Here is a 23,536-nt window from a genome sequence, read left to right as displayed (position 1 = left end):
AGAACTCCGGTCTGCGGGCCGGACCATCCTGTTGCTCCCAGGATTCCCAGCTGGGGAGGCTGAGGCTCCCCCGGCCCTTCCCCCACTTCCCCCCAGCTGCAGCGTGGCCAGCCGCCAGCATCAGCTGGGCAGCTCAGCTGAGCTCCGGAGTCATCCTGCTGCTTTGAGCTGCCGGCAAGGTAAGGAGGGAGGGGGCTGCAAGCTCTAGGGCTGCCGGGGGGGCAAGTGGGGCAATTTGCCCCAGGCCCTGCAGGGGCCCCCGGCCCCACAAGTATGTCTCCCCCTGCCCCGGCCCCTCCCCCGCTTGCCCCCCTTAAATCAGAACTTTTTATACGGAACCGGTTGTTAAGATTTTGGCAGCTCATCACTGCGTATAGGGGAGTTTTTCATGGGGAAAGGAGAGCAAAGCCTTATAGCAAACTCAAAAGTGAAAGGTACTCCAGGAAAACCAGCTGGTAAATTCCAGTCAGGGCTCAAATTGCTGTAGCTATGGGTAACCTTTACTTTTTAGCAGGCTATCAAATCCACACAAGCGGTTGTTTTGATACATGATACAGCAGTGCTGCTTGAGGGAGATGAAGGCAAAAATAGCCCAGTAAAGGACATTGGGCAAGGTGCTCTGCCTTCTTAGAAATTCAGGCTATAAAATTAGCTAAATTAGTGAGAAGGGGAAAGGTACATATACATATCTCACTCAGCTGCCTTCTCATTTTAGTTTTTATAAAAGAAAAAGTTGTGTCCCTATCTATCAAGCTCTTAAAAAAAACATACCGATTGCACCTTGTAATGGAGATTTAACATCTAGCCCTGAATTGGGTGGGAGCACGTAGCTGCACCACCTCGGGATCAGCCGGCTCTAGGAAAGAACTGTGAATCACCGTTCCTTCCCTGTTCTCCCTTGCTCCTGGGGCAAAGGAAGTTGTTATAGCTCTTTACAGGGGACAGCTTACTTCCCCCATTCTACCAGCACAGCTCTACTCTGCCTGCTTCTCACTCACCCACTCACTCATGGGCAGAGGAGCAGAGTAGCAGCCCTGCAGAGCCTCCCCGACAGCCAAAGTGGCAATCCAAACAAGCAGCGCACGTGGGAGGAGAGCAGCTGATGACGCCTTGCTCCTCAACATGGCTGTATTTAAGGCCAGTGACCATCTTGGTCTAAGAGCATGTGCGGTTGATTTCTAAATGGTTTATCATCTTCTTTTTTTGTGGTTGGTGACATCTGTGTTATGTGTCATTTATTAAATACTGTATCTTAAAGGCACAAATGGGAAAATACTTTGTCAAAACACAACAAAATGACTCAAAACGAGATGGACTAACAAAACATAATCTAGAAAAAGCATTATACATAAAGAAGATATTTAAATTCCTTGATGTTTATAATCTGGCATTTAACAAATCATAGTAACACAATACATGTATAAACATGAGGATAAGGGAAACGGAAATGTGGGTTAAATATGTGAAACAGCTGAGAGTTAGGAACAATGCTGTTTTTCCATTGTTCGTCTCCCTACTGCTATTCACAGTTTGAGGGGTGACACGTCCTCTGTATTGCATGAGGAGAAAGTCTGTGTGTGGAGATGTAGATTCCCACTTAATAAAAACTCTTGTATGACTTTTCACATTTCAGGATTATTAAATTCATGTGAAAACATGAGTGAGTGAGTCAGAAAATGTGTCAGTGGGTGGCTGAATAATGAGCTTCTAGATAAACAGAAGAATAGAGCTAATGAATAACTTTATCCTTTAGCTCTGGTAGCCAAAGTTCTTCATATTGGAGGGAATCTTCCTTCACATTATCCTTCACCACTCTTCTGGAGAGACTGTCTTAAGTTGCCAGACTCATTCAGGTTGTGGCCTCTCTGCTGAGATCACTAATTTGTGCCAAAATTGGTGGTGTTTTTGCACTGTCGACACCTGCCCACTAAGAACTGAACTAAAGAAGTAGACTAAATCAACCAGCTTATTTCATATTGATCACTGAATTGTCATCGGATGGCAATGACTATCAATCCCTACAGTCCTGGGCTGTTTCAAACCAGCAGCCTAGACATTAAAAGGCTTATTATCGCAGCACTGTCCAGTTTCTACTTAACTGATAGTTTTTTACAAAACAGGCTAAGGAGGTAGCTCATATTAGCAATTCAGGAGATTGATGTCCACCTTGCATTAGGCAAGGGGCAGAAGTGAGATGCCACTAAAACTTTTTTAAAAAGGGCCATCGCTGTTAATAACAGCAATGAAGATTTTGTCATCATTTAGCTATTGACTTAATTGGAGTGCATGGGTGTAACAGAGGGCAGAGTTTGGCCTCAGCTGTGGTGAGGAAAGGGTGGAGTTTTGGCAATGAAGGGAAAGGTATGAAGTGTCTCCTAACACTGTATTAAATGCGCTGTTACAGCACGGTGTGCTAGTGTTTCTGCCTCTTGCTGGCATCGGGGAGCTTTATTAGTGAATGTTTTTAAAAGAAGTGTTGGCACAAGAGATCTGATTGTTTATTTCACAATCCCTGAAGTCTCTTGGCTTCTTTTTCCTCCTTATTTTCTCCCCTATGTGGGGTGGAGGGCTGAGTAGAGAACAGACTGGAGAAGACAATATGGGCTCCCTAAGACTGTTGACTTGAAAGGTGCTATCAAATTGTCTTCCCTTGGCTTCAATTTATCATGGTGAGTTATTCCTTCCCTTTTTTCTTGTTGCTGGTTTGCAAACACCATTCCAATCGGTGGGTTAAGTTCTACATGTATGTTTCTCCTCTTTTTCTTGTTCAGGGTGTAATTATAGGGTAGGGTTTTTTTTAAAAAAAAAGGAAGGACAGCCGGCTTCTGGTGGGTTTTCCTCAACCTAGGTCCTAGAACAAGAGAGGGTCAGGGAGGGAGGGAGAGAGAGAGACAGACAGACAGGCAATTCCATATTAAGTAACTGCTCCCTTCCCCAGCTCAGAAAAGTTCTGAAGAGTTATGAATTTCAGCTATTTCATTACAGTCTATCTGAAGTGCCACACAAGCTTTTTGTATAAAACACATGAATGTATTTACCCTGAGAGTTCTGGATCTTTAAGCTACCATAAAAAGGAGGCAGTAGACATCCAAATGAGAGATCCTGAGAAGCTGGCAATGGATGTGGGTCAGTATAAATGAGTTATGGTGTGGTTGTGATGTGCTAGTTCAGGAGAATGGCAACTCACGCTGAAAAGCAGAGCAAACAAATAAAACCATTTGTTTAGATTTATCCATACCTGAAAAAAGAGCACTTCTCCATATGCTGTCAGCACTCATGGCGTGGTTTAAATTTACAGCAGAATTCATGCCCAAACATAGCTAAAGTCCAATAGTATAGTTCAGTATAACCTATTAGCAGCAGTAAACCAGGCAACACTAAAGCTGTGACTTTTGCGTCATTGGTTTACCTTCTGCTGTTGAGATTATGGACCCAAGTGTACACATTTTGATTAAAACTTGTAAAAGAAATATGATCTATCATAATTTGGATATTGAAAGGTTTGTCTTTATCCCCATGATATGTCAAACCAATAATTCAGTTTTAAAAATGAGGTTCTATTTCATCCATGATTTTAACCCCAAAAGCTAGACTGACTTCTATACAGTGGACAACGTTTTTGAATTAGGAAGTCTTTCAGGTTGCCTAAGCCTAGAAGAAAATATGCATTGGCAAAACAAAAAGAAAGGAAAAAAAGGTAATTTTCCATCAAGATCTATCATAAGCAATAACAATAAAATCTAAGACAAACTCTTATTACAGTATTGTGAGCTGTATGTGGACACACTGACTTAACTACTTAGTTTCTATCCAGTTAAACTAAGGATTATCCACTAAGGATTAAATTTCTGTTTCAGGATCATTATTCAGTTTTTACTAAGCGATTTTTGGTGCATAGTACGTCTTTTTATTGTGGTATCTGGCTTGCACCAGGTGATATTTCTATTGGAGTACTGTTCTTTTTCAAAAGAAAGAAAGGAATTAATCTTGGCGCTTGTTTTTAACTATTATTTTGTTTTTCTGTTAGTTTGTGTCTTTCTTTCTCCTCATTCCTTTCAGCTTTACCTTGTGAACCCATGGAAAATTCTGTGTATAATAATTTGATGTATGGGAAGCTTGTTTTTTCCTAAACCTATGTTTTGATTTGGTCAGAGCTTTTCTGTTTTAAATGTAAAGAATTGAACTTACAAAAGGGTATTATTATGATTACTATTTGAGATGGGTCTGGAGTCTAACAGTCTGATCTGAATTTTCCCAGAATTTGCTACTCTTCAGACTTGGGATTTTGATCAGCCTGTTAGCAATAATCCATCGTAGAAACTAGCTACAAACGTCTGAGTCTGGATTCTGAATAGAATTGCTTCAGAATTCCAGGGAGCTGGGTTTTGGTTTGAGCCCTTCTCTACAAACCATGGTCATGAGCAGAGCAAACATCCTAAAAAGACATGTGCATGGCTTGTAGTGATGGGCTGGAACCAGAAATGTTATGGGTCATCAGGCATTTTTACCGTGAACAATATATGTTTTGAGAAATTATCATTTTATAAAATTGTAGCTGTAAAAAAAACATAGGGGAAAGTTCTTCTGAAAACAAACACTAGCAGAAGAAGAGCTCGGTGTAGTTCAAAAGCTTGTCTCTCTCACCAACAGAAGTTGATCCGACAAAAGTTATTACCTCACCCACCTTGCCTCTCTAATAGCCTGGGACCAACTCGGCTGAAACAACACTGCAAACAGCACATTTCTTGGTAATTTCTTTCTTTAGACAAAGATGAAACTATAAAAAATAACAAATTATTAGCCTCCCCTCTCAATTTGACCATAATATAGGTTTCAAATGTGCCATTTCTCGGTATGTTACAACCATCTGAAATAAAACTTCTCAGATTTATGTCTGACGTTATTTTTCAATTTCTTTACCTATATAGTAAATGTATCTGAGCAGTATGTATCTGAGCACCTCAAAGAAGATGTACATTATTCTTTATTCAAATTATTATTTTAATTTTTCTTTATTAGGTTGTTTCATGTTTCTCTGGTTTAGCTGTTGGGTACATAATCATAGCTCATGTCTTAACATGAGAAAGCAAACAATAAAACAGGGTGTGAATAGCTGTAATGTTGCATTTGTGTGCCATTTTCTTACCAGTCAGCCAAAATTCTTTAGATATTACAATGAAAATTCAGTTTTAAATCATCCGTTTATGTAGAACTACAGTGGCAAGTATACCACTAAAAGCGGTGCTTTATAAACAAGAGGCTCTATGCCAGCATATGTTGCAATATGTTACAACTTCATAATAGGATTGGATATGAATTTTTTTTCTAACTAAGAACTCTTTCTTCCACATAAGCTCTTCAGAAAGTTACCTTCATCATATAAACTGCTTTTTCCTATTTCTTTTTTATTGCAATGGAGAAAGAGGCAAGGAATAGTGGGAAGGGGGAATTTTTATGAAATACCTTTGCTACCAGCCATAACATGTTCTGCATATAGCCAGAAAAGTCACTCTTATGGGTGCACAAGGAGTGCATCAGAATGGTAATGTATGATATAGGTATTAATTTCACAGTTCTAGGATGATCTAGCACCAAAAGACTAAGTTAAATTGGCAAGCCAAGGAAATTAAGAATAAAAGTTGCCTTTCTGACGATACAGGCTAGGCTATATGTGTACTTGAGTGAAAGACCTCCAAAGAATATCTGCTCTGTGTACTGCAGGAAGTGATTTCTGGGGATTGAGTAGGTGACGCTCTTCCATTTCAATTAGAACTAGCCAAATGCCTCAGCTCGGTGTAGAGGCAAGGTGCCGTCTTTGGATGAGATTTCCATAAAATTAGGTCCTGACCATATGCAATCAGTGAAAGAGAACTTTTAGTAAGTACAGGTGTGTTAAAATCCTACTGGCCAACTCAGATAATTGCAATATGGCCAACTAAATCCCCCCCTGCAATTGTAATTGAATATGGCATTCTAAATTACTTCTTGCTATAAATTGTGTAGACTTGATGTACTTCCATGTTTCACCCTAAAAGTGGCTGCATTCCAATGGTGTATGGTTGGAACTTTATCTGTAGCTGAACTACTGTACCTACCACTCATGGTTTGAGGTTTTAATTATATAACTTCTATATAAAGGATGTGATGATTCTCAGATAAAAGGTACTATGGAAGAGCTAAATGTTATTATGCCACCCTGAACTCACTTTATTTTTCCTAGGTATGATCTAGGGACTTCTATAATATCAGTGCATAAAAAATCAACTGAGGACAGATTCTGAATGTCTTGTTTATATCCAGAGTTGATATCTTGGCGGTAGAAGTTAGCAGTTAATTTTCTGTATTGACAATTGTATTTAAAAATAGAGCTACAAATATTTAAAAAACAAAACAATAAGGCTGCTGTCTATATAGAACCTTGTCCTGGAAAGAGTTGTTCTTCTGAATAACTTTATCACAAAAAACGTAGCCCTGTAGAGTTATCTGGAACTGCTCAGCTGGGGAGAGTTGCTCTCGTGTAAATGGTTGCAGGATCAGAACCTTAGACTGTATTGTATCAGGGTTTGCAGGGGTTTGCAAAGATCAGGGTTTGCAGATCTTAAAGGGGTTTGTGAATGGGTACACCAAAAAATGCATACACACAACTATTGTGCTCAGCAAATCCTGTATTTATTCATGCAGGTGGGCATTTCAGGCACATATATAAATAAATAAGTTTGAAAATGTTATTTCAGTGCTCATTTAACTTTATAGAATACATTTAAAAAATTTTAATATGCCTTGTTGGAAAAGGAACGGTTTTATTTTTAACGTTTCAAATAGATTGCAATTTCAATAAAAGTGAAATAACCTGGATTATAATCAGTAGTGGTTTTCTGGACAAAAAAGTACAATGCAAATGATACAATTTTCTATGAGTAGGTTACATGCATAATGACCCTAAGTGTTAAGTGCCCATTACTTCAGTTCACACTCCCTCCTTACTGTAGGAACCAAGCCTCAGCTACACATTTCCCAAGTTAAAATATAGAGATAAACTTGTGTTTATTATCCAGTTTCATTCAGTTGAGTAGCTATTACTGAGGCTGGGTCCATATTTAGCATAGTACATTTCCACTGTGACCTTTTATATGCTATGAATGAAATCTAGTGCTGTGGTATACTGATTTGTTCCCATCAAATAAATTTCAGAGTGAATTTAAACTTATTTATCTTTAAGAGAACAGCACATATCAAATTCATAACATTAATGAAATTGTAATATTTACCTTCTACCTGCAAGTGAAAAATTGTTTTCCAAAGCTAAGCAGTCTAAGTGCTGAATACTTTCACCTCCTTATTGATTTCAGCAGGAGTAACTGAAGCTGAGAACCTTCGAAAATCAGGTTAGTTTTATTCAGGTTCCCAGATATGAGTTTAATCACTAAGTTTGACATGTATGTACATTTCATACTTGGGTGATTTAGTCCACTTATATATGGATTTAATGATTGACAGAGAGGACATGAGAAGTGGAAGAGAGTTAAATAAGGCCTTGGCTACATGGGACAAATTGATCATAGCTACTTCAGCACAACTATTTGACTATAGCTATTCCAATATAATTTAGCTATTACATAAGAATATAAGAACAGCCACAATGGATAAGACCAATGGTCCATCTAGCCCAGTATTCTGTCCTCTGACAGCAACCAGTGCCAGATGTTTCAGGCGAAATGAACAGAACAGGGAAAATTCCAGAGTTCCATCCTCTGTTGTTCAGTGCCAGTTTCTGGCAGTTGGAGAATTAGAGACATCCAGAGCAGGCTGAGTCTCTGACCATCTTGACCATTGATGGACCTATCCTCCAGGAACTTACCTAATTCTTTTTTAAACCAAGTTGTACTCTTGGCCTTCGCAATATCCCCCGACAAGGGGTCCACAGGTTGACTTTGCATTGTGAAGTACGTTCTTGTGTTTGTCTTAAACGTTCTGCCTATTAATGCCATCAGATGACTTCTAGTTCTTGTGTTTTGTGAAGGGGTAAATAACACTTCCTTATTCACTTTCTTCATACCAGTCATGATTTTATAGACTGCTGTCATACTCCCCATTAGTCATCTCTTTTTGTAAATTGAACAGTCCCAGTTTTTTAATCTCTCCTCATATGGAAGATCTTCCATACCCCTAATCATTTTTGTTGTCTTTTTCTATACATTTTCCAGTTCCAATTTATCTTTTTTGAGATGGGGTGAGCAGAACTGCATGCAATATTCAAGGTGTGGGCATACCATTGATTTATACAGTGACATTATTATATTTTCTGTTTTTTATTAACTATCCATTTCTTAATGGTTCCTAACATTGTAAGCACTTTTGATTGCCACTGCACATTGAGTGGATGTTTTCAGAAAACTGTCCACGATTTCACCAAGATATTTCTTGTGTGGTAACAGGTAATTTAGACCCTATAATTTTGTATGTATAGTTGGGATTATTTTTTCTAATGTGCATTACTTTGTACTTATCAACATTGAATTTCATATGCCATTTTGTTGCCCAGTCACCCAGTTTAGTGAGATCCCTTTGTAAGTCTTTGAAGTAAGCTTTGAATTTAACTATCTTGAGTAATTTTGTATCATCGGCAAATTTTGCCACCTCACTGTTCACCCCCTTTTCCAGATCATTTATGAATGTTGAACAGTACAGGTCCCAGTACAGATCCTTGGGGAGCCCCTCCATTTACCTCCCTTCGCTGTGAAAACTGACCATTTATTCCTACCCTTTTCCCCACTATCTTTTACCAGTGACTGATCCATGAGAGGACTTTTCTTCTTATCCCATGACTGCTAAATTTGGTGAATAGCCTTTGGTGAAAGATCTAGTCCAAGGCTTTGTAAAACTCTGAGAATGCTATATCCACTGGTTCACCCTTCCTCACATGCTTGACGACACTGTCAAAGAATTCTAATAGATTGGTGAGGCATGATTTCCCTTTACAAAAGTCATGTTGACTCTTACCCAACATTTTGTGTTTGTGTCTGATAATTCTGTTCTTCAAACAATTTGCATGGTACTGAAGTTAGGATTACCAGCTGATAATTGCCAGAATTGCCTCTGGAGCCTTTTAAAAAATCAGTGTTACATTAGCAACCCTTCAGGCATCTGGTACAGAGGCAGATTTAAGACATAGGTTACACATCACAGCTAGTAGTTCTTCAGTTTCAAATCTGAGTTCCTTCGGAACTGTTAGGTGAATACTATCTAGTCCAGATAAATTAAGCAGCAATAAGTTATCAATTTATTTCAAAATCTTCTCTGACACCTCAATCTGGGACAGTTTCTCAGATTTGTCACCTCAGAAGTATGTTTCGGGTGTGGGGATCTCTCCCACGTCCTCTGCAGTGAAGACCAATGCAAAGAATTAATTTTGCATCTCTGCAACAGCCTTGTCTTCCTTGAGTTCTCCTTTAGCACCTCAGTCATCCAGTGGCCCTTCTGATTGTTTGGCTGGCTTCCTGCTTCTGATGGGCTTCATTGTTTTTTCTGTTTAGTTCTTGTGTCTTTAGTTAGTTGCTCTCCAAATTCTTTCTTGGCCTGCCTTATTATATTTTTATACTTGACTTGCCAGAGTTTGTTCCTTTTTATTTTCCTCAGTAGGATTTGATTTCCAATTTTTAAAAGATGCCTTTTTGCCTCTAACAGCCTTCTTTATTTTGCTGTTTAGCCATGGTGGCATTTTGTTGGTCCTCTGACAATGTTTTGCTTTTTTATTTTTGATTTGGCAGGGGTGAGTGGTAAACGTAATTTGACCCTGTATTCCAGTGTTTTTGAATAGTTTCAATGCAGTTTGCCTGCATTACAACCTTGTGACTGTTCCTTTTAATTTCCATTTAACTAGCTTCCTCATTTTTTTTTTAGTTCCCTTTTTTGAAGTTAAATGCTAGTGTGGTGGGTTTCTTTGAGATTTCCCCCCCTACAAAGATGTTAAATTTAATTCCATTATGGTCGCTAGTACAGAGCAGTCCAGCAATATTCACCTCTTGGACCACTTAGGACGAAATCAGGAATTGCTTCTCTCCTTGTGGGTTCCAGAACAAGCTGCTTCAAGAGGCAGTCAGTTATGGTGTCTAGAAACTTTATCTCTGCTTCCCTTCCTGAGGTGACATGTTCTCAGTCAATATGGGGATAGTTGAAATCTCTGTTACTGTGTTTTCTGCTTTTGTAGCCTCTCCAGTCTCCCTGAGCATTTCACAGTAACTGTCACCATCCTGGTCAGGTGGCCAGTAGTATGTTCCTTCTGCTATATTCTAATTGTTCAAGCATGGAGTTTCTATCCATAGTGATTCTGTGGTACAGTTTTTTACTTTCTTTAATTCTATGCTTTCTTTCAGATATAGTGCCAATCCTCCACCAACGCAACCTATTCTGTCATTCCTATATACTTTGTTCTCTGGTATTACCATGTGCTGTTGATTATCCTCATTCCACCAAGTTTCTTCAGTGCCTATTATACCAATATCCTCATTTAATGCCTAGCACTCTAGTTCACCCATGTTAGTGTTTAGACTTCTAGCATTTGTATGTAAGGATTTATACATTTTGTCAATATTTGGCTGCTTGCCTGCACATAATATATTTAAATGGGACTTTCATGTTTGACTGTTCCTCACTAGCTCCTAACTGTACTTTACCATCTTCTCTCCTATCCTCTTTACCAGGATATAAAGTTCTCCTTTAATAAGTTCATCCCTAAAGGATGCCTCTGTCCAAATCATGTGCTCTTCAACACCTGTCGGCTTTCCCCCAGCCTTTAGTTTAAAATATCCTCTACAACATTTTTTAATTTTACATGCCAGCAGTCTGGTTCCATTTTGGTTTAAGTGGAGCCCATCCTTCCTGTATAGGTGCCTCCTTTCCCAAAAGGTTCCCAAGTTCGTAATAAACCTAAACTTCTCCTTCATACAGCATCATCTCATCCACATATTGAGATCGTGCAGTTTTGCCAGTCTTTCTGGTCCTGCTTAAGGAACTGGAAGCATTTCCAAGAATGCTACCAGGGAGGTCTTGGATTTTAATCTCTTACCTAGCAGCCTAAATTTGGCCTCCAGCGGCTCTATCCCACCTGTCCCTGTGTCATTGGTATCTACATGTACCCTCCATACATTTGCATAGGTGGCAGGTTATATACATTTGTGGTGCTCGAGCTCCAGGAATATTCAGGGCCAGGTGCCCTGCTCCAGCAATATTTGGAGCTGGGTCTCTCCCCCGGCCCTGCCTGGATCGGGCCCCGGCCCCCGCGGACCTCCCCCTCCCCCCAACCGTGTCCCTGCCTGGAGCAGGTCCCAGCCCCCGCCTGCCACCTCTCCCCCTGCGTGTCCCCCCACATGCTGCGCCGCGTCCCTGCCTGACAAAAAGCAGCGCACGCCTCTCCCCTGCCTGCTCCTGCTGCCGGAGTAGAGCAGCTCCCGGCAGAACTGCTGTCTGCTGCCCCAGGGTCCTAGTGCCTGCCCTTCACTAATGGCAAGGCAGGCTGCCCTTACCCTGCCCTTCTGCCCTAGCCCTGAGCCTCTCCAACGCCCCAAACCTCATCCCCAGCCAGAGCCCTCATCCCCCCGCACCATAATCCTTAGCCCCAGCTCTGAGCCTCCTCCTGCATCCTGAACCCCTCATCCCCAGCCCCAACCCTCATCCCTCCACACCCTGATCCTCAGCCCCAGCCCTGAGCCCTCATCCCCCTGCACCCTAATCCTCAGCCCCAGCCCTGAGCACCCCCCCGCAGCATGAACCCCTCATCCTCAGCCCCACAGCCCTCACCCTGCACTCCCTCTTGTCCCCAAACTCCCTCCCTGAGGGTGCACCCCCTCCCCCTTTCCACACATCCCTTCCCACCCCCAAACTCCCTCTCAGAGCCTGCACCCCTCATCCCTTCCTATGCCCACACCCCCAGCCCACAGCCTGCACCCTGCACCCCTCCTGCACCCTAATCCCCAGCCCAGGATCTGCACCCCAGACCTCCCCCACCAAACCCCCTCCCAGAGCCTTAGGCAGGTGGGGGTGGAGTTTGGGGGAGTGGAGTTGGGGGGCGGGTTCTGGGCACCACCAAAATTTCTACAAACTTGCGACCCATGTACATTGATATCTACATGTACCATGACATGTACCCTCCTCAGCATTGTACATGGGTCTGTCTTGATGTCTCATGAGATCCACAGACTTTGCTGCCCCCAGGCAATTTACCATGCAGTTCTCCTGCTCATCACAAACCCACCTATCTATATTTTTATAATCAACCCCCCCATTACTATTATCTTGCTCATTCTAGTGATTGGGGGGGTGGGTCTCGGTGTATCTGAGGAGATATCCTCACTTTAAGATGATACCATGACATCATCTGGAAGGAGGATCCCAATTCTTGGGTTTTCTCACCCAGGGCCACCCAGAGGATTCAGGGGGCCTGGGGCAAAGCAATTTTGGGGGCCCCTTCCATCAGGGGCAATTTTAGATGCCAGCAGTCTGGTTCCATTTTGGTTTAAGTGGAGCCCATCCTTCCTGTATAGGTGCCTCCTTTCCCAAAAAGGTTCCCAAGTTCGTAATAAACCTAAACTTCTCCTTCATGGAGCATCGCCTGCGGGAGGTCCACCGAGCTATTGAGATCGTGCAGATCGCCCGTGGCATGCTGGTCCTGCTTAAGCGGCGAACTGGCTAAGCCCCTGCCTTCCATTAAAAAAGTATCAATGTACATGGGTCGTAAGGGCCCTGTAGAAATTTTGGTGGTGCCCCACCCGTCCCCCAACTCCGGGCAGCCCTGTTCTCACCAGTGCAGCTTGATGTTTCCCTTTCCTGAGACTTTCATCCTCCCTAACAGCACAGAGGCTGTCAGCCTGAGGATGAGACTGCTCTGTTGTATCCCTGAAAGTCTCCTCTATGAACCTATCTGTTTTAGTTCCTCCAGTTCAGCCACTCTGGCCTTAAGAGACTATACTGTGTCTATGAAGGCCGTGAGTTGCTTGCACTGCATGCACACATTGCACACTTGTACAATTACCTGCCTTTCGTACATGTTGCATTCAGTGCAGTAAACTGGATAGCGCCCACTGACTCTGCTGCTGGACTTCTGCCTGCATTTGTTTTAATTCCTGCAGGTTTTTTGGGAGGCAATGATTGGCCTAAGTGTAGAGTATGTTTGTTAGGTGTATCTGCCTCTCATACTCCCTCACAAACTCCCTTGTTTGTTGCCTCTGTTCACTGTTTTGGAATAATTTCCCTATGTGAATGCTGTATTCTTAAATAAAAAGGATTTTATACTGGAATAGTCACTTATTTGGAATATACTGTCCAAACAGGGAGCTATTCCAGAGCAGCTATAATGGAACCAGAAAAGCTATTGGTCAATATCCCCATGTCAACAAATCCTGACATAAATTGTGGAGATGAAATCAGACATCTGCTAGTATTCAAAGGGTGCACATAGAAAGAAGGGAGTATAGGTAATGGGTGAAATTAAGCAAAGGAAATATCTCCTCCTATTCACCTTACGTTAACTTTATTGCACTGTGGCGGTCAGTGAACAACTCAGTGCATGAATGACAGATTTGAACATCCCTCAACTTTGGTGGTGTCCAGCTACAGAATGTCACATCTGGAGCCAAACTGAGATTTGAGTTTTGGATCCAAAATCCAGAGAAGTATAATTTCTGTTTCCAGGCTTTAAGCAAAGACAGAATCCCTGATCTGGCCTACAGTAGAATTGCATCATGATATACTTATGAAATCAGTGCAATATCTTCCTATCTGCTTTGTTTAATTTCAGAATCTCTTAAAAAAAGGAAACAAAATTATTTCACCTGTGTACTCCTTTGTCACAAATTCTCCCCAAAACCGTAAAATTCCCAATATACAATATCTGCAGCGGACTCTCCTTCATTTAGTTTAGAAGATGTCATTTTTCACTCCTGCAATAATTTGCTCCTCTTTCTGCCTGTTTGCTACTTGAATGATGTATAGATCTCTAAGTTCTGAGGCATGGTGTTCTCTCTTGTAGAGTTTATTACCATGTTCCTTTAACAAGTTGGCATTATATTTAAATAAATATCCCATTATAAGGAGATTAGTGTTACAAAGAATCTGTTGTATTGTTAAATGTCATAATCTCTTGTTATACCAAACAGGAAAAATGCTGTAATTAGACTGCCCTAGATTCTTCTTATAAAGGATCTAATTCTCAAGTGCTGTGTGCCTCATGTAGCTATTTGCACCCAGGCAAACTGGGTATAAGTGCAACCTTTTTGATTTTTGTAGCATTTCACACCCACTTTGCATGGATGTAAATGACACACACAGTGCAAGGCAGTGGAGAATCAGTCCAGCAGAGTCTAGATGAAAACAAAGTTTTTTTCAGAAACACTCTAAAGAGAGCAAGGGGAGGTATGCTAGGCATTGTTTATGGGTTTAAGCCATATTAGCTTCTTGTTGTGAGAAGTTAATCTCAGAGGTTTTAATAAATGCTTTCCACAAGGAGCAACACCCCCTGCCCTCTTCTCCTGTCTTCTCTTTCCACTTGAGAATGATAGGAATTCCCCTTTCTTTACCAGATTGGTGACTCTTTTAGCCTAGCTCCTTTCTTTTTTTTTTTCTTTTTTTTTTTTAATTTCCCCTAATGTACTGCCATATTTTAATTCACATTCATAGGTTGTCTGACTTATGGAGACAGCATCTCCCTTATCTGCAACATACCCAAGCCTTTGCCAGTTTGTTGACCAAGGTCAGCAACCTTCCTTTTATGTAAGCGATATTTGTTTCTGTAGCTCGGTCTCTCAGATCAGGAGCTACCTAAGCTTTCACAGGAAAAACATTTATGCAGTACATAAATGGTAATAGCTGTGAGGCGATCATTGTTTTTTCTTAATATTCTAACTAGGAAAAGATTAAAAAACAAAAGAATATTGTGTAATGGAAGAAACAGAAATTGAAGGGAAAACGCTTCATTATTTTTTTTAAAATAAAAACAGTTTTTCACAATTAATGTTTCCTTTGTTGCATATTAAACCAAAAAATTCTGGTCTTAGACCTGATTCCACTGGCTTGAATAAGAGCTAAACATAAGGAAATGAGTCCAAAATTTGGTTTAGAAGTTATTTGTAACATGTGCCTATTCTCACACTAAGGGTCAGATCCAGAACCAATTGGAGTCATTGGAAAGTCGCCCACTAACTTCAGTGGGCTTTGAATCAAGCCCTGAGAGTTCTAAAAATGACGTTTGTCTAATATCAATGAAGTTCTTTTGAATTGTGGATGAGGATCAGTTGTAATTCGTTTCTAGAACTGAGTTAGAATTTCCTCTACTATTAGCAATCATATTGGCAAAATAAAGAAAAAGAAAATGGAAAACAGGTGTGTATTTCTTGTTTGGGCTGCAGCTATTGCCTATTAAAACTTTCAGAAATATACTTACTAATAGCTTATGTATTAACATACATTTGGGTAGCAGTGGAGATATTTTACTTTACTTTCTGTGTAATGAAATTATAATTATGACGTACTGTAGATAGCTGCATATACATACGGTACAATTGTGTGTGAGCAGTGCTGCTCGCTTCTTAACCTCATCTAAATATAGGTATTGTCACTAATATTTTTATGTAATGGTATTGCTGATATAATAGGATCCCAATGAGTTTTTAGTATGTGAATCCCACTGAAATGCCATGATTATTGTTTTCCTTTGGGCACCAAGAGAGAGGTGGACTGTGGCTGGCACATCAGGCTAGGAGAGAGGTAGCAATGAACTTGACTTCAAAAGTAAAGTGGCAAGGGATAAAGAATTGCAGTGTTTCATTAGAATCAACCAGGACAGTCCCATGAAACAAAGACAATCCTGGTAAATGGGGACAACTGGTCACCTTGCAAGTGTATAACAGTTCTGGGTGATCCAAAAACTAAACTATATGGTCCAGCCATTACATATATGCAATAGTATGCCCTCATGATGAAACATTCTGCAGCGTGTTACAAATACTGTATCTAAGTGAAGTGAGAGATTTGTCACACGTGCTTTTAGGCTGTAGAATGTCACCTAATCTGCTATTACATTTTTCTAATTTGGGGTATGAAACTGCTGATGTATGACATGAGCCCCCCAAAATCATGTGTGTAACATGCCTGTCACTTTACCAAAGTGATGCCATTCTATCTCACTTTTGGATAAGCAGTGTATTGTGGTCAGTGACATATGGTGTAAAACAGTGACGGGGGGTGGGGGGGAACCTATATCCATGTGCGCACCCCAGAACTACAAAGTTTTAAAAGTTTCAGATTAACTGTCAAATATACAGTATGTCTCAGTTAAAAATAACAGAAAATAGGCCCAGGTTCATCATACCATCCCTATCAACAAAGCATTTCAGCATACCCTTATGCCCTTTTGACTTTAATGTTTAAGGTTAAACATGTGCTCACATGCTTTTCTGAACAGGGATGGATTTAAGCATATGCTTAAAGGCTACACTGAATCCGGGCCTTAGATGAAAAAGATTTGTTGAGTTTTGTTAGCTCATATTAACCATGCCTCCACCAGTGCAAGATTATTGCCTGAAGAACATTATTCATATTTAGAGATGCTTCTTACATTTTGAAATAGCAGAGTGCTGATCAAAGGAGGATGGACACATGAATAACATTGGATTAAGATTAGCTCTCTCAAATTAAAAGAATGCATTGTGTCTCCTTAAATTTATACAGTGGTTTATGGCTCTCGAACCAGGCCTGCGTGGGGGTGTTCCTCAGTGCTACATTTTTACATTTTGATACCTGAGTTAGCTGATAACTGGGCTACACTTGTTGCTTTTCCAGTCTGGTACATAGTAACTAAACCGCAGCAGATACTGAAGAAAGCAAGTTATTCCAGCTCCGGTCATGTGCAAAATGTACCCATCAGATTCTCATTTTTCTAAGGGGTGACAAGGTTGGCTTGTTTCTGTGTTGATTCTCCCCATGTTTGGTGATACTACACTTCTTGTGAACCATTTCTTAACTGTATGCCAATGGAGGACGTAGAGCCAGAGACTTGACCTTTAGGAGGACAGGAACCTACTGAAGTATCCTCAGTTAGGGAGGGAGGCTGTCAGCCCATTCTATACTGCAGTCAAATTCTGGAGCTACAGTACCATCATATCTGCATGGAGTATCATCTGGCCCTGAGCACCTAATTTTTTTTAAAAGCCATCAACCCAGACTCCAGTTTTGCATATTTGCAAAGGTGCAAATTTGTGCCTGCCCACATATAACTGCTCATGAAAGGGTACTCCACCAACTTGAATGTTTGTACCCTTACTGCACTCCTTTAGAGCAGGGAAGTGTGGTGCTAGAATCATCATTTTTAGGCTTGGTGGAATTCAATGTTGATTGTTTGGTAATTTCAATAATTAATAGCAATTTTTATTTTTAGGGTTTTTTATTTTTAATTATTTTAATTTTCACAGTTGCAGGACATTAAGGTGGAGATGGGTTGGATCTAGGGCAGTGCTGAAAGCGGGGCTGCAGGGGGTAGTCTGTACAGTTGTGAGGCCCAAGACACCCAGGCGCAAAGTGCAGGGGAGCATACAGTCCTGACCCACTGGCACCGAATTCCCCAGCCAGGGCTTCCAGGGCTTGCAAGGAGGAGGCCACCATGCTGCTAACTGGTTCCTGGTCCCAGGAGTGAGCCAGTGGGCTCCTTGCATAACCATGGACCCGATGACACCCGATCCCTGCTGATTATTATTGATGGATATATATAGAAAATGTATAATAATATTATTAATAATATTTTTGGTCATTTTCTATGTGTCAAGTGAAATCGATGTTTACCGATGACTAACAATTTAAATCAAAACCTGCCAACCCCATTTTATAGATGGTAACTGAGGCACGTTTTAGAGGTATTTAAATGCCTAATGATGCAGACAAGTACCTAGTGGAATTTGTGAAAGCACCTCACTCCCACCGAATTCAGTGGGGCTTAGGTACCTGTGTAGTTGTGAAAATCCCACTAGGTGCCTTATTAACCATGAAAAGTCTGACTTAAAATGACATGGCTAGCCTCACCCAGGAAGTTTGTGGCAACACAGGGAATTAAACCCACATCTCTCAAATCCTAGGCAAGCGCCCTAACCACTGGACAGTCCTTCCTTGTGGCTATTTTTCTGCCATGCTTACTTATGTTGAGCGATGCTTTACTCAAAGAGTAAATTTTAGTGGGTCTCTTTGTGGGTGAGGTGCTACTCAACACAAGCAAGAGTGGCCAAATCTATGGGTCAAACCCACATGTTAATTGAATTTTTACTTTTTTTTTAATCTTTATTTTTTTCCTGAGTTATTATGAACCAGAGAAGTGGTCTTGTGAGATGCAGCAGTTTAGATACACTTTCATAGTGTGTGTCTACATGGCAAAAAAACCAAACAAACATGGCAGCAAGTCTCTCAGCCCAGGTCTATAGGTGCTAAAAACAGATGTGTAGACATTCAGGCTTGGACTACGAAGCCCAGGGAAGTAAGTGGGTTTCAGAGCCTGAGCTCCAGCCTGAGCCAGAACATCTACACAGCTATTTCTAGTGCCGTAGCTTGAGCCTAAGTCTGTAGGCCCAGGCTCTGAGACTCACTGCCTCTGTGGTTATTTTTGGCACATAGACAGAGACACACCCATAAAATAGGGACAGAAGGCATCATTAGATCATCTAGGCTGAGCTCCTGAAATGACAGGCCATTGATTAGGTGAGATGCACCAGGAGGGTCCTAACAGGTGATCTACACCCCATGCTGCAGAGGAAGGCGAGAAACCTCCAAGGGCCCTGCCAGTCTGACTGGGGCAAAATTCCTTCCTGACCCTAAGTATGACAATCCGCTTGACCCTGAGCATGTGAGCAAGAGCCACTAAACAGGCATGGAAGAAAGAGGATTCTCTATATGGCCTCAGAACAGTGGTCCCAACGCAGTGCCCGCGGGCGCCATGGCGCCCGCCGAGGCATCTATGCGCACCCATGTACTGGCCGATGAACAAGCATCCTCTGAAATGCCACCGAAAAGCGGCGTCATCAAGAGGCATCATCGCTGAAATGCCGCTGATTTTCGGCAGCATTTCAACAGCGACGCCTCTTGATGTTGCTGCTTCTTGGCAGCATTTCGGCGGATGCTTGTTTGCCGGCCACGGTCCTCAGTGGCTCGTCGTCTGGCGCCTGCCACCCAGAAAAGGTTGGGGATCACTGCCTTAGAGAATTGGTCCAACCTCCCCTATGTCCCATCTCCAGCTGTGGCCAATCTCTGATACTTTGGAGAAAAGTACGGGGGAGGGGAAAATCTCAGAACACAGCTGTCCAATTGTGCAATGAATACAATTCCTTCCTGATTCCTGCAGGTGATCAGCTGAAGCCTTGAAGCATGAAATTTCATTATAGGTATTGTCTTAAGGCAGTGTTGCAGGAGTTATGAGCATGTTGAGGGCAATGCAGGCAATCCTGTTCTCCCTGTGCTTCATGAAATAAGGAGATGAACAGGAGATGAACAGATTCCAAGGCCAGAAGGGACCACCACAATTATCCAGGCTAATCCTGCCTCCTCACCCTAACATACAATAACATTCTGCATGGTGAATAGAATCAATACAGAGAAATATAAATTAAATAAAAGCAAAATAGATCAACTCAAAGGCCTTGCTTTTGTGGGTCAGGATTTATTAGCATCAACCAGTGCAGTAGCATGGGGAAATCTATACTGAGAAATTCTGGCCAAGATATATATTGAATTTGATGCCCGGTTTGTGATTGCTACTGTGTGCAAGAAAATTAAACCTCACTTTAGCTTATATTTCTAAACTAGAATGTTTTGTTCACTGAGTTACTCAGCCACACATTTTATGATTCATAATAATAATAATCAGTAATAATCTTTATTTCACCAGGCAAAAAACGAAAATAAGCTCATTTGCAATGTTGATTTTGCCTAGATAAAACCACTCTAAATTCAGGTTTCCTGGCAGCAAAATTCACCTCCCCGCATTACAGTGTATCTTAGGCCTCAATTCTGCAAATGCTTAAACATGATGCTTAAGTACATGACTAGACCCATTAAGGTTGTATTTAATTAACTGTGACTACTCAGGAGCTTTAAAGTAAAGTAGGTTCTTAAGTCTTTGCAGGATCAGAGCCTCACTCTTTCCCCAGCATGGACTAATATTACTGAGGCATTGTCAACACAAGGCATTCAAAAATCATGAGTCAAGCTACAAAAATCATGAGACTGGTTTAAAAATAATGATATTCTTTAAAATAATTAGTTTTGGGTTTTGTTTTTTGTTTTTTACCTTTCAGAGGGTGTACTTTTCTCCACCACCCTAAGGACTAGAAACTTTTGATTTTATCAATGAAAGCTGAGATTCTTACATATTCACATGAATCCAGGAGCTAAGGCTTCCTGCTTTTCTAGTCAGGATTTTCTTGACCCGGCCTTTTGGGTTATACTTACCTACACTTTACTGAATGTAAACTAGAGCAGTCACACAACATGTACCCTGAAATATATAGCTATAGATGTGCATGCACTGATATTTTTTTCTGATACATACAGTAACGGAACTCTCCACTGTGAAGAAAACCGTAAAGATATCTAAAAACCAAAGTTACTAAAAAGTACTTTGTTTGTGGACAAAGCTACGTGTAATTTGGCTACAACATCTCAAAGAAAATGCTACTACTAAGCCCTTCTGTAGAGCTTTTCGTGTCTGGATCTCAAAACTGCTTCACAAAAGCACCACCACACCCCTCAGAGATCAGTGAGTATTATGGCCATCTTATGGAGCCAAAAGGATTACAGAATTATGACCAAAACCATATAACTAGTAAATGAGAAATAGAACCTATGAATCCTGACTCTCAGTTCCCTGCTTGTCCCACCAAATAACATTTCTCCCCGTAATGGGGCTATCTAGGGAGCGAATCTTCCCCATACCGTCAAAATGCCCTTGGGCCCTCACTGGTGCAGGATGGTCACGATACTTTTTCTCCAGCTGAGGGAAACTAGACTGCACTCATCCTGTCTGTTGATGACTTGGCCTTAGTAATCTGCACCTTTGTGACTTCAAGACTTGATTAATCCAGTTCAGTTTTCATAGGTATGAACTTTAGAACAATGAGTCCAAAATGCAACACCGATTGCTGAAAGTACATCTCTCTAATGCATTTCTCACTGCAATGGCTGCTCTGTAGAACACTCGGTCAAATTCCAAGTTTCATTCCTGACTTTCAAGCTCCTCTGTGTAAGTGTTCCAGGCAACTTAGAGAATGCCTTTCTCTCTGATGACTGTCATCAGATGTTCGGCTATGTGAGACACCTGGTCACCCTAGTCAAGACTCTAAGGAGGAACTAGTCCCAACCTAGCCTCACTTTTCCCTGCCAGGAACACCTCCCTCATTGCTCTAGTCAGTACGTCCCTTAGGTCATAAAGCATTGCATGGGGGAGGAGCGGAATACAGTTACTGTTGAAGCTGGGAGGGGGAGAAACACACACATTGCTGGCAAAGTGGAGAGAGCAGGGGAGCTGCAGGGCCCATCCTCTTCAACTTGGCCCTCTGTCTCTGTCCAGATATACAGGCTGTCCCATAATCTTGCTGCTTTTACCTATGTAGCATTCCAAATATTTGGCCTTTTCAATGTGTCCCGGCTACCCCAGATCTCATTTATGCCCTCATCACCTTTGCACTATGACTGTAATCTCCTCCTCTCTGGCCTTGATGCCAGCCATGCCGTCTCCCTCAAATGCACTTAAAACATAAGCTGCTTGGCTTGTCACTCCAGTCACATCTTGGCATCCCTTCACTGGCTCCTCTCCTTCACCCCACCAAACACATGAACTTTGTCTTTGCTTTTAAGATCTTTCATCATCTAACCTCACCCTATCTTACAGACCTATCAATTTAGTGAGCTGTCAATGCCTGCCAAATATGGCAGCCAGCCTCAATTGCCTGTTTATCTGCTTCTTCTACAGGTACCTCCATGCTTTCTCCCAGGGCGCCTCATCAAAATTCTTAAATTCATAATCCCTTTTAAATCCCTCCTTCATGCATCCCTCTGTGGTAATAGCTACAAATCTGGCATTTGTCTGGCATTTTTTAAGCAAGTAGTGAGCTGAGACTGTGGCTTTTATGCTACTCTATTTTATTGTTAATTCATCATCTCAACTCCACCTCCTCTCATCTGTCTCATCCACCTATTCTGCCCTGTCTGAGACCTAGTTTGTAAGCTGTCTCGGTTGTGGGCCATCATCTTTAATAAATGTGCGTACAAAGCTTAGCATAATGGAGTTGTGATCCTTGAATGGTGTTCTTAGACGCTGCCATAATAATAATAAAAAAAACCTAATTAATTCCCACTTGGGGACACACCCTAATACCATACTTTTAAGGGAGCCAGAGGAATGCAGAGGAGATTTGTGGAGTCTATTTCTGGAATGGAAAAGGAGGCCAGGAAGGGGAGTATGGCAGGGCTGCGGTAATGAAGGCAGGGGAGGAAGAGTATTGGCTCAAACCCCCTATGACGTGCCCAAGATTATGTAGGAAGTTTGTAGCAGAGCAAAGAATTGAACCTAGAGCTCCAAAATCTTATTCCAGTAACTTAATGACAAAATTGTCCTTCCTCCTGCTGGGTGTTTTCTTTCTGCTCTAGCCCTGTTTCATAGCTTCTCTCCTGTCCTTCCCCCCACCCCTTTTTGCTTGCCCCCACTTTGTCTCCCTTTCTCCTTTGCATCATTCTGCAGTATATCCTCCTCCTCTCTGCACCAAGGATTTCTGTCCTTTTGTGCAGGCACTAATAAAGTGTATGCAGTGATCAGATACTGGAGTGAGTGGTACTACAGAAAAAGAAAAAATAGGAAGATGGTAAAATAAGTTCCTCAGGTATCCTGCTAGATGAAGCATGGATTTGTGTCTGCCAGTCAGGAAGAAATTGGTATGAATGTGGTAGTAGAAGTCTGTCAGCATCAAGATGTGGCAATGAGCACCAAGCTCTAAATCCAGGAGCCCCATATTTTCATAGTAATTAACATAGTTTTACTCACAGCAGAAGTGCACTGAATGCATAAATTTTCTGCTGGCTAATATATTAATCAGCAGAAAGGTTTTAATGTGATTTTTTTCCCTAATGTTATGTAATTTGATAGAGACTGTCTTCGGAAATACATTTATTTAACGCACTCAGCAAACATCCATGGTTTCATTTACTTATTTTTTTTAAAGAAATAGGGAGGACAATGTCTAAAACTTAAGTGAGTCTTGGGGTACGTCTTCACTACCCACCAGATCGGCGAGTAGCAATCGAATTCTCGGAGTTCGATATATCGCGTCTCATCTAGACGCGATATATCGAACTCCGAACGCGCTCCCGTCGACTCCGGAACTCCTCCACCGCGAACGGCGGTGGCGGAGTCGATGGGGGAGCCGCGGACGTCAATCCCGTGCCGTGAGGATGGGTAAGTAACTCGAACTCGCTATTCGCATAGCTGAAGTTGCGTACCTTAGTTCGACCCCCCCCC

The 23,536-nt window shown here is 41.6% G+C and overlaps 1 protein-coding gene across 6 annotated transcripts in view; it reads left to right on the top strand.

Moving 5' to 3' along the window:
* Window positions 1–23,536, top strand: part of THRB (thyroid hormone receptor beta) — a 244,194-nt gene that overhangs the window by 137,800 nt on the left and 82,858 nt on the right. The window contains exon 1 of one of the 6 annotated variants that reach the window (XM_039525183.1): window positions 2,600–2,669. The exons of the other annotated variants lie outside the window; for them this stretch is intronic. Within the exon in view, the coding sequence (XP_039381117.1) occupies window positions 2,667–2,669 (3 nt within the window). The 5' untranslated portion in view covers window positions 2,600–2,666. Of the gene's footprint in view, window positions 1–2,599; window positions 2,670–23,536 lie in introns of those variants that run through there. 6 annotated transcript variants of the gene reach the window in all.

The sequence above is a fragment of the Mauremys reevesii genome, linkage group 2 (assembly GCF_016161935.1).
Source record: "Mauremys reevesii isolate NIE-2019 linkage group 2, ASM1616193v1, whole genome shotgun sequence".
Taxonomy (NCBI): Eukaryota; Metazoa; Chordata; order Testudines; family Geoemydidae; genus Mauremys; species Mauremys reevesii.
This window is presented reverse-complemented; position numbering and strand designations above follow the sequence as displayed.